Raw genomic sequence first — 14,335 nt, forward strand, 5'->3', positions numbered from 1 at the left:
ATTAACTGCAATTCTAATATGACTTACTATATGAATACTACATTGTTCTAAATTGTGCTAATATGCTGATGAGTTAATTTATGAAGAGCACTTACTATAGTACAAATTAAGTGTTTGCTGTTAATAAACTAAATGGGAAATTATTTTTCAATCCCAGTATATTATTCAATGTGAAAATGTTCTTGTTAGGGTCATAATTTTTGAGAAATAAAGTAACTTAAATGATAGTGAAAGACTTTCCACTGGCAAATAAAGCTGAAGAGAGGATAGGCCCTCCTAACAATGGCTAAGAGTTTCCTCATCGTCAGTTCCGCTTTCCACCTTCACATGCCTTAAAATAGGACTTCCTTCTTTTCCTTAGCCTTGCCTCTTGAAAGTTTTCCTACTCTTCAAAACAGAGCCATTAAATATTTACCCTTAAAGGAAGAATTTTGTATCTTATAGCCACTATCGGAAGGAGATTTATATTTGGCAGCACTCTTTTAAGTAACATCAAAGTACCCTGTATTTTGCATACAATAAAAATATTGTTTATTACTATTTTGTTACTGAAAGTCAGTACAATAAAAGGTATCACAGAACACTTGAAGACACATATGTCCTATGTTTGTTTTACTGTTAATTTTTTGAGAAAAGATTGACTCCTTAGGCAGTGGTATTTATACTTTTTAAAAAATTATATTTTTATTATCTGTAGGTAGTTTTACAAAGGAGTAACCATTCAACGAATCAGTTTATAAGTACAACACATTGATCAATGTCACTCCTTTCATTATTCTCCCCCACTTATGCTCTTTTATGAAATGGACTGGCAAGTTGTAAAATGATGTTACAACCTGAAAACATTGAAAGACGCCTTGATGGAAGGAAAAGGTTACAAAAAGAAATGTGTGATTGATCTCATTAGGAATCTTTTATCATTTCCCTCCCACGAATATCTAGAGGCAGAAACTAGAGCCTTCTCACAATTACAATGAATATGACATGTGTTATTTCTGTACCTGTAATGATTCCTTTGGGAGAGAAGATGGTGTCATAATAATGTTATTTCATTTTAACACCTTATGGATAACAGGGGACCCAACAAATAAGAAAGTATGGTCTGGCTGGTTGGAGCCAGCAACTAAAACACACAAAGACTACTGTTGCCAATGCTTCTCCGGTGTTTTCTCCTCATAAGTAAGAAGTCACATAAAACTTTGTCACAAATGACTCTCATAGTCATCAGAATAAAGCCTATCTTAGTAGACTTACCCCTAAGTGTGCACCTTGATCTAAAAAATTTTAGTGCTGCAAAATCCTCTCTTAAATGTGCCAGTGCTGTTTCATAAACAGAAGAAAAGACTGCATGTGTGGCTCAGGTGGTAGAGTGTCTGACTAGTAAAGTTCTGAGTTCAAACTTCAATAAAACAAACACAAATTGGAAGGAACAAAGACAGAAAAGGAATTGGAGAATCTAAGTAAATCCTTTCAGTTTTTAATGACATTTATTTTTTTAATGACAAAGCTGTGGGCTGCTAATTCAATAAAGGATAGAAGCTATCAGACACTGGCATGCAATCAGCTCTGAGATTCAGAATACACAGAACTCTGGTGTACAGGAAGTCCACTGAAGATATGTTTTACATTTCTCCTGTTTTCATTCAGATAACTAATGAATCATGTAATCATTTTGAATGGTAATTAAAAATGTCAAGTTTACATTTATCAGCTAGAGCAAATTATGTAATATCTCTTTCCTATTGTGAGCATTTTACTCACACTCAAGCCTTCATGTTGTGGTTTAACATGAATACTTGAGCTCCACAGTATTCTCATATACATGACATGTTCATTACTTTTACTGGCTCCCCAGTTTTCATAAGCTATCCTAACAGTTCTGTGATGAAGAAATTGTTTATATTATTTTTGTTCTTTAGATACATAATTAGAAGTTTGAAACTAATTGGCAGATTACTTGACACATAAATTAAAGGGGCAAAACCATAATTTCAACTTAATGGTTTTTAATTTCAAATTCTTAAACCCTTGCATTTCATTTCAGTTGAACGCTGGTGATTACATTACTAATAACAATCTCTGTGTATTTTCCAGTATGCTTAGTCAAGAAGTTTTGCCCAAGAACAGGTAGACTCTGGGGACCCAGGGTGAGGCAAAACAGTGAAAAGAAATCAAACTGGCCACAGACAAATCCATTGAAGAAAAAACAAGGAATCCTCCTGTGAAGTATGAGTGTGAAGTGTGCAGATGTTAACCTATTGTACAAGTAACAGTTTGTCTGTCTCTATTCTTACTGCTCGACTTCATCCAACCAAGACCCCACTGACTATGTAATGCCAAACCATGAAAGAAAAGCTTTCTGGATGGAGAGGGTGTTAAGCAATGTGTGTGAGTCTCTGGCTTTGATCTCAACACTACCAAAAAGAAAAAAAAAAAAAGAAACAAGATAAAACAAATCCCAGATCTCTGTCAATTAAATCACAGGACACCATTCCTCTCAAAATGCTCTCAGATTTGAAAATGTCAAAAAGCTTAAAAAGACAGATCTTAGAATCAGGGAGTGGGGGCATGAAAAGTCTCAAAATCAGTCATAATATGACCTTACTAGATAATCAATAAGCACTTATTAAGTGTTTAGGTTGAATAGTGCAACGCACATTCTAGATGAAGATACTTAAGTGCAAGATGTGAAATATTAATTGCTATTCTTCAGTTTCACAGTGATGACCACTACTGAAGGAAAGAGACCCTCTCATGAAAAAAAAAGTCTGAGTATACAGGTATCTGGGGAATAGGAAGAATCATGAGGAGAGAAGAAAAGAAGAGCAAGCAGCTGAGGAAGGCGGGGGGCGGGGGGAACGTTGTGAAGAAGAGGCTGGGAGAATGGGCAGAAGAAGCTAATGGGAAAATAAGCTCCTAAATTTCAAAATTAGCCAAAATATTTCTGCTGGAATTCTCCTGATCTTAGACAATGTACATGTCCTGTATATGAAAATGCCACCTTTAAATATCAAAGTTCCATACATTTTTTTTACCATTCACCTTTCCATGTCTAATACTGAAGATTTTTCCTCATCTATGTGTATTTTAAAGTTATTAAGACATAATAATTTTCAGAATTGAACTAAGTATAAGATGATTATTTGGTATTACTTAAAAATTAAAATTTGACATGACTGGTTATCAACCTCCCCAGAGATTTAAAAGCTTTTGAACTTGTGATTGAAATTAAAGAGTTGTTCATGCTGAAACTACTTAAATATTTTACTTGGAATTCTTTATCTATTAGGTTTATCATCATAGTGTTTGTGCACTGACGTAGAAAAATGAAATTATGTATTGGTAATTAAAAACATTTCTGCAGATGGAATCTCATAAAAAAATTGCTCCATGATGTGAAAAATATGTTTTTCTGAAATTACCCCCCAAATTCAGCTTTTTAGCTGTTTACAATGTTCATAAATGTATTACTAGAGATAACACCCTACCCTATCATTAGGATCATGGCTAAGTGGAAAGCTATATTATGCATTCTGACACTGTCACATGATTATTTGTGATCAAGGAAAAACTAACTAGTTAATGGTGATTATTTCTTGTGAAAGCCAAAACTATAAATAAATAATAATGCTGAGCAATTTCATTTCCAAACGTCAATAATGAATTCCATCGACTGCATGCCATTAACCACCAGAGGTTACTTACATGCCTCCGTTCTTTTTAAAGCTTTATTCCTTCCATTTAAAAATATAGATCGATCTGTCGATGACAATGTCATTTGCATTTGTTTGACCAAAACTTGAAAAGAATACAAAAAGGAGGAAAAAACTCTTGTCTATTTTTCTCCACCTTTCTCCAAAGCCCAGAGAAATTAAAGTAATAAAGCACTAAGGAGAAACAAAGGCATAGAAGCAACTGTGGAAGAAAATAGTTTAGGAGAGCCTAAATGCAATGAATAGCCAGTATTTGAAACTCAGAATATAGGGGTGATAAAGGCAAGAGCATGTGAGTCCATCACTATCATGATTCTCATTGTATACGTTTTTATAAGTCAGGGAAAAGATAAGGCAATATGGAAATTTTAGTATGAGTGAATGAAAAAAGACATCACCTTGATTTGTTAAAAAATGGTCATTGGATGGGGAAAGGATTCAAATCACGGTCTGAATCTATTTCTGAGGTGCTTTCCATATAGAATCATAATTAACAGCAGTAACAAATCATAAGGAAATAATGACATATAGAATGTAATTTGTTTAGAATTTTAGGTTTAGAATTTTGATAGAAATCACTCCCTTCATGCCTTCATGAAATATGCCTTTTCTCTAGACCATAACTAATGGAACTTCCAGTTCCCTGGTCATAACAGAGCCATATAACTCATCTAGATATTTAAAAGGTAACACAAAAAAATTCCACTGCATTCTGCCTGACCAGACTTTTCAAGGAGCCTTGTACAAAGGTGAGAGTATTTATACATACCTTTACGTGAGCAGAACATTTCTGCAGTCTTCTCTTCAAGCCCTGCTCAGCCAGAAATACACTGCTATGCTCGGCAGACTGGAGAGTGGAATTTGGGGTTATGTGCTTCCCTTCCCTGAGTAACCTAACACTTCCTTCCTGGGAGAGTGGCCTCTCCTCCCGCCCAGCCCAGTCCCTGACCCTGGGTGGCAGTGTGTAAGACTCAGAAGCTTCTGTTTCTGCACACAGGCAACTCACTGTACCTGCTCCGGGACTGTGAGCTTACTCTTGGCTCAGTGAACACTGTGCAAATAGTGCTAGCACACTTAGCATGATACGTCGTTAAGTTGACCCTGCAAAGTCTATAATGAAGTGAGATAGCAGAACTCAATCTCTGTGCAGCTTTTTATCATAAAGCAAACAAATGGCATAGCTACCTTGAACAAATTTCTATTTTATAGTCCTAATAGGATGGGCAGGTGGTGCATTTGATAAGCTGGTTACTAACCAGACTGGTGCTTTATTTATTTTTAACAGAGATTTAAATGCCACTGGCCATGATCAGAACCTAAGTTAGCTTTTCCTCATAAAGTCTCCAACTGGATCATCATGAGGAAGTTAACATGCATATGATAGCTATTTTCTTCCTTAGGCCCCTTATTAGTGCCAGTTGAGAATCCACACCTGCCCCAGTGTTGAATTCTTAGTAACTGGATAAAGTGCTTTTTACTCCATTTTCCCAGTTAGCTCTGGGAAGCAAATGGTACCAATCGTCCATCTGTGTCTGACTTTCTGTTCATATCCTTCAATTTCAGAATTCTGGAGATTTTGTGGCTGTTTCTCTCTACTCTCTCCTATTGTCATATTTTTAAGAGAACTTTCAGTAGCAATGTAATGAATATATTCATATTGCCTTACTGTGTTTAATTTGGGGGCTGAGGTAACAGCTCGCACATTTCATATTCATGTCTTGGTCATATAACAGGTAAATTGGCTGATGTGTTAAATCTATAGATAAAGATCTGTGCAAGTCTAAGAACTAGGAGATGCCCAAACAGGTGGGCTTTAGGGGCAAATAAAAAAATTGCACTGTGAAGAAATAGCAACCATTACTCAAAAATAAAATTTATATCTCCAACGGCCCACAAAAATGATCTCTATGTTAAAGTAATGATGCCCAGATTTTCATGTGATACAGAGCTCATAGTCTGGCAAGTTTTGAAGCTCTATAATAAGATTTTCACTTACTGGTAAAATAAATGAGTAAGTCAACCTGATCTTGATAAGGAAATGTAAACATTGGCAATATGATCCATTCCCAAATGAAAATTTATAGTGTCTTATCTTCTTTAAAGAGCTGAATTTGCAATCACTTGTAACTTTTCTCTTGATATCTTTGAAAGTTACAGCAATCAAACAGGTATGATAGGTCATGTCTGTACTCTCACCTACTCAGGAGGATAAAATAAGAATTGTGGTTCAAGGCCATTCAGAGAAAAAAAGACCGTGAGACTCCATCTCAACAGAAAAAGTTGGGCATGGTGGTGCATATATATCATTCTAGCTGGGGCAGAAGTGTAATAGCATTTCTATAGTCCATATTGGCCTGGTAAAAAATGGAGACTCTATCTCAATAATAGCCAAAACCTAATGAGCTAGAGCGGTTTCTCCTATGGTACGGCATCTATCTAACAAGTAAGAAGCCCTTAATTCAAACCTCATTACTATCAAGGACTTTCAACAGAATTCCTTGTGAATGCTGTGTAAATGTTCTAGTTAAATTCCTGGCACTCTGTTTTAAACATATGCTTAGATATTAACTTCGATTCTTTCCTTAGTGATATGAATGCCTTAGTTTAATACTAGATATCATCCTACTGCATTAAAGTAATGCAAATGTAACCACCGTACATATGTTCAGTGTTTTCATAATTTACAAAGTACATCCACTAATATTCTCTTGTTAGACACACAATTGTCCTGGGAGATTTTTTTCTCAAGTTTTGCTGAGCTTTCTATGCACAGAATGTTTCCTTGGCCCTCTATGCTAAGCAAAATGAGCAGGCAGAAATTTGAAGAGGGCTTGATGTTCAATTTCAAACAATTTATAGCAACAGACTTTTGAGACACTTGAGAAGTAAAAACAAGAATGAATTAGCTCTTGTTTAAAGTAAGACTTCTACAAGAACAAAATAAACACACACAACTCTAAAGAAAACATAAGCAAATGTGAGTCACATATTTATATCTATTTACAAAGATGGTAATGCTACCTGTATTTGTTTAGTGTTTCACAATATGAGTAAGAGAGCTTCAAAATCATACACATACACACACGGCTATGCAAACACACATCAAATATACCTGTGATTCATATCACAAATACCTATGTAAGTAAATATATATAACTATTTATCTATCTATATATGCGTGCAATGTCTATAGAATATCCACAGTTCCAAAATTTTTGTCATTTGCTTTCATTAGGAATTTGATAAGAAATAAACTTACCTAATTTGTCATCTAAATTGGTTTTCTTTTTCTTCAAGATTTGGTAACATCAATTCAAGCTATCTGTCAATTTTGGGTAGAGCTATCCATTACATATCCAATGAACAGGGATGAATATTGCTGTCCATCCATTTTGGAAGCAGGATGCTAAAAGGCTCTGATTTAAGAATTTTGTAAAGTGGTCAAGAATACCATTGCTTCCATATCTCCTATTGTTTTTGTTCTTAATTACTTTTGTAGTTTAATACTTTATTATCCTATGTCTATTATCATACCAGACAACCTAAAGATGTGACTTTTTGACTTTGACTCAATATCCAGGTTTATTAGTCTGTCAGTCTGTCTACCTGTCTGTATGTCTATCTGCCACGCCTATGATTAAACTCAAAAAAGTCTTATGCATCTTAAGCAATGATCCCAGTCCTTGAATATTTGAAACAAGACTCACTATGTAGTTCAGTATGACTTTGAACTCATGATCCTCTTGCTGTTCCCTGTTAGAGCTGGGATTACAACCAACCATGACTGGTTGTTAGTTTATTATAAAGAGCCTGATAACTGACTAAATACATAAGCTTGAGTTTATTCCAACTAGACTAACCTACCCTCCTTCCTTCTTTTTTTGGCTCTCATCTCCTCTCTCCTCCAGACCCTCTCTACCTATCTTTTTTTTTTTTTTTTGGTCGGTCGTGGGGCTTGAACTCTGGGCTTGGGCGCTGTCCCTCAGCTCTTCATCTCAAGGTGAGTGCTCTACCACTTGAGCCACAGCACCACTTGCAGTTTTCTGGTGGTTTATTGGAGGTAAGAGTCTCACAGACTTTCCTGCCTAGGCTGGCTTTGAATCATAATCCTCTGATCTCAGCCTCTTGAGTACCTAGGATTACAGGAGTGAGCCACCAGCGTCTGGTTCCGCTCTATCTTTCTATGTTCCTATTTGTTTTAAGCCGATGAAGACAGATCTGCAAACAAAATTTGATGGAAAGAAATATCTCTCTATGACTTAGTAATTTTGGAATTAGAAATAGCCTTCCTAATTATAGTTGTTCATTGTTAAAAAGTATGATTATAAAAGTATTTTTGCTAATATCACATTACAATAGCACAGTTATAACTTTTACCAGAGATGGGCATTTTACTTGCTGGATGCATTCTCCTCAAAATGTTTGCTGCAGAAGACTAGAAGAAGGCCTTCCCTCAAAGAAGCAGTGCAAATGGAAACAACAGATGTGCTCAAGATATTGAATGATGAACACTCCCAGCTCTGAAACAGTTCTCAGAGAAACAGCAATCCTCCCTGGCTCATAGAAAATGTGTGGCTTGGATCTGTGAGAAAGGTTATCAAGATTTTTTTTTCTATTTGTTGGTGAATAGAGTGGGAATTTAGAAGTGACCCCTAAAAGAAATTTGAAGTGATATTATAGTGTATTTCAAGGGTGTCAGGCTTCATAAATCATATATATTCACAAAGTTGCTTTATGCTTAATTTGAATAAAAGAGTTTTAAGCTGGTGACCAAACCAGACCAAGTAATATATAATAAAAATTAGTGCTGTTTATTGAGCCATCATGTATCGAAGCTACTAAGCACTGGAGTTATAATGATGGTTCAACCATCATTCGTAGCCCAGACTCTTTTATTTCCTTCTCTTTTTCGCTTGTGAACATACTTTGTGACTAAAGAAAAAGCCCTTTAAAGTGCTGGGGAAATTGTCTCAGGTTACTAGGAGGCACTTTTCCATCCTGTTCTTCCTCTGACATTCCTTGGCAAGCTGTACTAAGCAGCTACTACTATGCCTCATACTTTCCCTAGGCAGTACCAGTCAATGCTTTTCTTATGGCAGAGTCAATTATTGTAGAATATTACTTACATGCCCATGGTTTTCATGGCATTGTTCAAAATAGCCAAGTTATGGAATCAATCAGATTAGCTGCCCTTCAACCCATGGATGATGAATGTGGTATATATACACAGTGGAGTTTTATTCAGCCATAAAGAACAATGAGGTTGTGTCATTTGCTGAATATGGTATGGAACTGGAGATCATCAAGTCAGGGGAAATGAACAAAACTTACAAAAACAGATATCATACACTTTCTGCTATTAGAAATATAGTAGGTGCAAGGTGCCGTGGCTTACACCTGGAACTCTAGCTTCTCACGAGGCTGAGATCTGAGGACTATGGTTTGAAGCCAGCCCAGGTAGGAAAGTCCCCGAGACTTTCATCTCCAATTAACTACCAAAAAGTAGAAGTGTAGAACTAATGATAGAACTCTAGTCTTGAGCACAAAACCTCGGGGACAGTGCTCAGGCCCTGATTTTAAGCCCCAGGACCAGGACAAAGAACAACAAGAAAAGGGAAATGTAGTAGTTACATGTATGTGTGTGTGTGTGTGTGTGTGTGTATGCATGCATGCGTGTGTGTGTGTGTGTGTGTGTGTGTGTGTGATTTTTTTCCATGAATTTTAACTCAAGGCCTTGAGCTCCTTTGGTTTGCTTGCTTGCTTGGCTGGCATTCTACCACTTGAACCACACCTTCAGTATTGCTTTTTTGCTAGTTATTTTGGCGAAGTCTCACAAACGTTTATGCCCAGACTGGCTTTAGACTGAAATCTGTCAGATCTCAGTTTCTGAATAGCTGGAGTGACAGATGTGAGCCACCATCATCTTGCTTGAAAAGAAATGTGTTAAACTGCATTTGCCTCATTTTTCTTATGAGAAATTAATAGAAAAAAAGAATAATATATGATAGTTATTAATTGTTCTATGAGTGCACCTAAAATTTATTTTCAAATTAATGTATAGCTTTAATACCTGAAAAATGCACTTTTTTACTGATATATATAGACACTAAATAACAATTAGGTATTACTTAAATATTACCTTGGGAAAGCTGTATTGAGGTATTTTGCTATTAAGTTATAAGTCATGTATTAAAACATTAATTTTTTATTTCTATATCCATAAATTTAATTCAGTTTTGTGAAAGCTATTTTCACATGAACAGTAATTCTTTCCATTAAGCTATCTCTTATAACATTTGTTTAAATTGAATCAGAGAATTATACAAACATCTACTGAAATAAAACAAGGTACTAGGTCCAAAGTTGAATCCTGGAGACTTGGAAGTACAGTCTAGAATTACAAAAGACTACAAATATAATGTCATGAAATCTTAGGTTTTAGCATCCTTAAAAGTGTCAAATTATACAATGACAACACATTAGAAAACAAAATCTAGAACTTAAGACCTGAAAAAATTAATTAGTTTCTCAAACAAAAATACAACTCTTAAATTTAAGAAGGAACTATACGTAGGTATTTCACATACTACCTTCCATTGTCAAGTTAAATCATATTAGTACCACATTATTCACAATTAAAAATAGATTATGATCAACTCAATAACAATTTTTAACTATTTGATTTTAAAATTCAAAATTATCACACGAGAGATGGACAAAAGAAATGAAGTAAGGAAAAAAAACCTTTCAGATCATAATGAGGAATAATACTTGAGCTTGATTGACAGCTTCTAAAATAGAGAATAAAACGGATGATGGTCACATATATAACAAGTTATGCAATACACATGTAGCTCTGTATACTCTAAAAAATTACCTGACAAACATACTTATATCAATGTGCTTTGGAAGTATTTAATAGTGGTTAACTTTTTTAACATCATGAAACTGCATGGTACACAAATAATAAGGCTTCATTTTAACTTTCCTTTTCCAGTTTATTTCCTATATTATTGTTCATGCTATTATTATCATTTTTTTTTTAGGTCCAGTCGTGGGGCCTGAACTCTGGGCCTGGGGGCTGTCCCTCAGCTCTTCAGCTCAAGGCTAGCGCTCTCCACTTTGAGCCACAGTGCCACTTCCGGTTTTTTTCTTTTTTCTTATGTGGTGCTGAGGAATTGAACCCAGGGCCTCATGCATGCAAAGCAAGCGCTCTACCACTGAGCCACCTTCCCAGCCCATGTTATTTTCATAAACTCAAAAAATATTTTTTTTTTATTTTTCTCAGTTGTGGAGCCTGGGTACTGTCCCTGAGCTTTTTTCTTTACATTCAAGGCTAGTGTTCTATTATTCTGAGCCACAGTGCTACTTCCAGTTTCCTAGGAGTTCAGAGATAAGAGTCTCATGGACTTTCTAGCCCAAGCTGGCTTTGAACCTCCATTCTCAGGTGTCTGCCACCTGAGAAGCTAGGCTTACTAGCATGAGCCACCAGTCCTCTGCTAAAAGAATATTCTAGAAGAATATGTTTTCTAAGAAAAGGGAGTCAGTCCTTAAGATAATGGATAGCATGCCAGAGAAAATAAAGCTAAAATATATAAAAATGAAAGGGGAAAATATGAAATAATTGGAGAGCAATTAATAAGAAAACAGAATAGGTAAAATTTGGGAACATTGTTCAAGACTGTAGTTCAAACAAGCAAACAAGAAATTTCTCTTGAAAAATAGAATGAATTATTTAACATTTTCAATATTTTATTTCATTATTTGGTCTATTTAACTATCTACCTAGAACTTGATGTGAAAATAAAGTTGTATGCATGTATGTATTTATGTGTTTATGTATTTATTTATTTAGGTGCTAGTCTTGGGGCTTGAACTCGGGGCCTGCAGGCCATCTCTGAGCTTTTTTACTTAAGGCTAGTGCTCTAACACTTAAGACACAGCTCCACATGTAGCTTTTTTTCTTTTGGTGGCTAACGGAAGATAAGAGTCTCATGAAGTTTCCTGCCCATGCTGCTTTCAAACTGCAGCCCTCAGATCTCAGCCTCCTAAATAAGTAGGACTATAGGTGTGAGCTACCAGGTCTGTCCAAAGGATGCATTTTTATAAGCAAAAGTTTGACAAATGTCACTAGTGTAGTTCAAAGGCAAAGGCACTCTTCATTACCACCTAACAGCTGCAAGAGGACCAAACTGTTGGCTGATTTAATTTTGAAACTGTAGACAAAAGTAGACAGGTGGGAAAGGACAGAGGGAAAAGAAAAGACAAGGCTGTCTGACTCACAATGCTCATTTGAGTGGGACAAATGCTTGCTTCACTACACCTGTAGTTACATTTTTAACATTGCTTCTGGTTCTTTAGGCTCTATCTATTCAATCTTAGCCCATTAATCCTAAGGACACCTACAATGAATGAAGAGGCTTTCTTTCCACTGACATTTGTCCCCATCCTCCTTTCTTTTCCTTAACTTGTAGTCCAGTTTGTGTTCTCCAGTCACATAGAAAATCATTAGAACAAGTCAAATTAAAACCATACTGACTGAACGCATAATACATAATGTGTTATGCTACTTTAACAAATATTCATAGTTACTCTACAGTTTTAAATTTACTTTCAATTGCTAGTTTGATCAGACGGGATGTCATGAATGTTTCTTAGACCAATAGCCTCTAAATGAGGATGGAGGAAGAAGTCAGGCAAATGAGATTGTGTGTTGAGAAAGTAGTTGTGAGTAGGGGTAAAAAGAAAGTACTCTAGTCACAGGGACAAACATGGTCCAAACGCCAAGTTGACTGAGTATGGCAGGAGAAAAGATAAGGTATTTGTGAAGAGGAAAGAGAATTTAAAAATAAAAAAGAACTGTAGCCTTCACAGGCTTTAAAATTTTTTAATTAATAATTTGAACCTTCATCTCAGGGCAACAAGGACACAATTGGACTTTAAGCAGAGCAATAGCAAGATAAGACTTGAAATTTAGAAATGAGTTGCTATTCAGGACATGGACTAGAAAGGATACATTCTGAATGACGCGGAACTATTATGAGTTGGTAAGTATTCCCTATGAGATATATGAAGCCAGGTAATGGTAGAAGGCAGTAAAAGATGGGTCTAGATCAAAAAGAATTACAGGTAGAACAGTTTAGATTTCTTGACCCATTGAATCAGTGTTCCTGAGAGCTCTGGTTGAATAACTACTAAATAACCCCATGCTGCTGATCACATATATGGTATATATGTGCACACTGGAGGGAAACCAGGAGGAGGACACATAACTAGAGGGAATCAGGGAAAAACATTCAACAGTGGAGCCCATCAACTGCACTGGACGTTGATCAAAATAAACTAAGCAACTAAATGGCAGCGATGGGAGGGAGGGAACAAGTGGGAAAGAGGGAACAGCTGATGCTCTGCAAAACAAAAGAAATGTGGAAGAAATAACTGTATGGCAAAGCTCAGAGAACTCATAAATGTTATAGACCACGATAGACAATTTGTCCATGAAAGTTAGAATGTGTTTGTGACTTTAACTAAGCATCACTATCCCACAATACTGTGAAATTTGGGAAATTATGTAATCACTTAATCACAATAAAGAATTTGAAAAAAAAAAAAAAGAATCTATAGCTTGGTACCAGAAAAAACTGCAAGCAAGTCAGGTTTTAATGAGGGAAATTGTAAAACCAGCTTCAGATAGGTTGGTTTTTAAATACCTGTGGAAGATCGTAATGGATATAGAATAGTTAGGAGTTATGGGTCTGGAGCCTATGAGAATTTTCTGGGTTGGAAATTTAGATTTAAGATTCTTCTGCTCGCTTGGTAAGAAATGTACGCATTATCCTGCCCATGTAACTGTAACTCCTCTGTACAGTATGTTCACAAATAAAATTAAATTAAATTAAAAAAAAAAAAAAAAGAATCCCACAAAAAAAAAAAAAAAAGATTCTTCTGCTCATAGGTATGAACTGATAATTGCTTCAGAAAAATATAGTCTCATAATCATCTTGCCTAGATAAAAATTACTATTAATATTTCATCTTGTTTGCTTTATATTTGTGTTCTCTCTCACACATAGACATCAGTCTCTTTCTACTTATATATTTGTAAATACACATACTAGCACACACATATTTACTATTACACACATCATGGTTCTTTATCCCAAAAAATAATGTAACCTTTAAGTATAGATAATCTTCTTTATTTTTTGGGGGGGTCCAGTTGTGGGGCCTGAACTCTGGGCCTGGGCACTGTCCCTCAGCTCTTCAGCTCAAGGCTAGTACTCTACCACTTGAGCCACAGCACCACTTCCGGCTTTTTTCTTTTTGCTTATGTGGTGCTGAGGAATTGAACCCAGGGCCTTATGCATGCAAGGTAAGCGCTCTACCACTGAGCCATCTTCCCAGCCCCTAGATAATCTTCTATAGACACACAGTACAGCTTTCAGATTTGATACGGTATTTTTATAATTAATTTCAGCATTCAGATTTTGACAATGGATTCAATAATGGCTCAAGAAAGAGGTGGCATTCTTGGCATAAGGCCTATTTCTGCCATGATCCACTTTCACAATTACATGAAAATCTGAATGGTATTTATTTATTAATTTAATTTGCATTTTCTTC

General features: G+C 35.8%; 1 protein-coding gene across 4 annotated transcripts in view; it reads right to left on the reverse strand.

Annotated features, from left to right (window-relative positions):
- Oxr1 (oxidation resistance 1) overlaps positions 1-14,335 on the reverse strand; it is a 200,000-nt gene that overhangs the window by 100,544 nt on the left and 85,121 nt on the right. Inside the window, exon 1 of one of the 4 annotated variants that reach the window (XM_042672916.1) lies at positions 4,483-4,543. The exons of the other annotated variants lie outside the window; for them this stretch is intronic. Coding sequence (XP_042528850.1) covers positions 4,483-4,501 — 19 coding nt within the window. The 5' untranslated portion in view covers positions 4,502-4,543. Of the gene's footprint in view, positions 1-4,482; positions 4,544-14,335 lie in introns of those variants that run through there. 4 annotated transcript variants of the gene reach the window in all.

This window comes from Dipodomys spectabilis, unplaced genomic scaffold (assembly GCF_019054845.1).
Source record: "Dipodomys spectabilis isolate Male_0828 unplaced genomic scaffold, ASM1905484v1 ptg000783l, whole genome shotgun sequence".
In the NCBI taxonomy this organism is placed as follows: Eukaryota; Metazoa; Chordata; class Mammalia; order Rodentia; family Heteromyidae; genus Dipodomys; species Dipodomys spectabilis.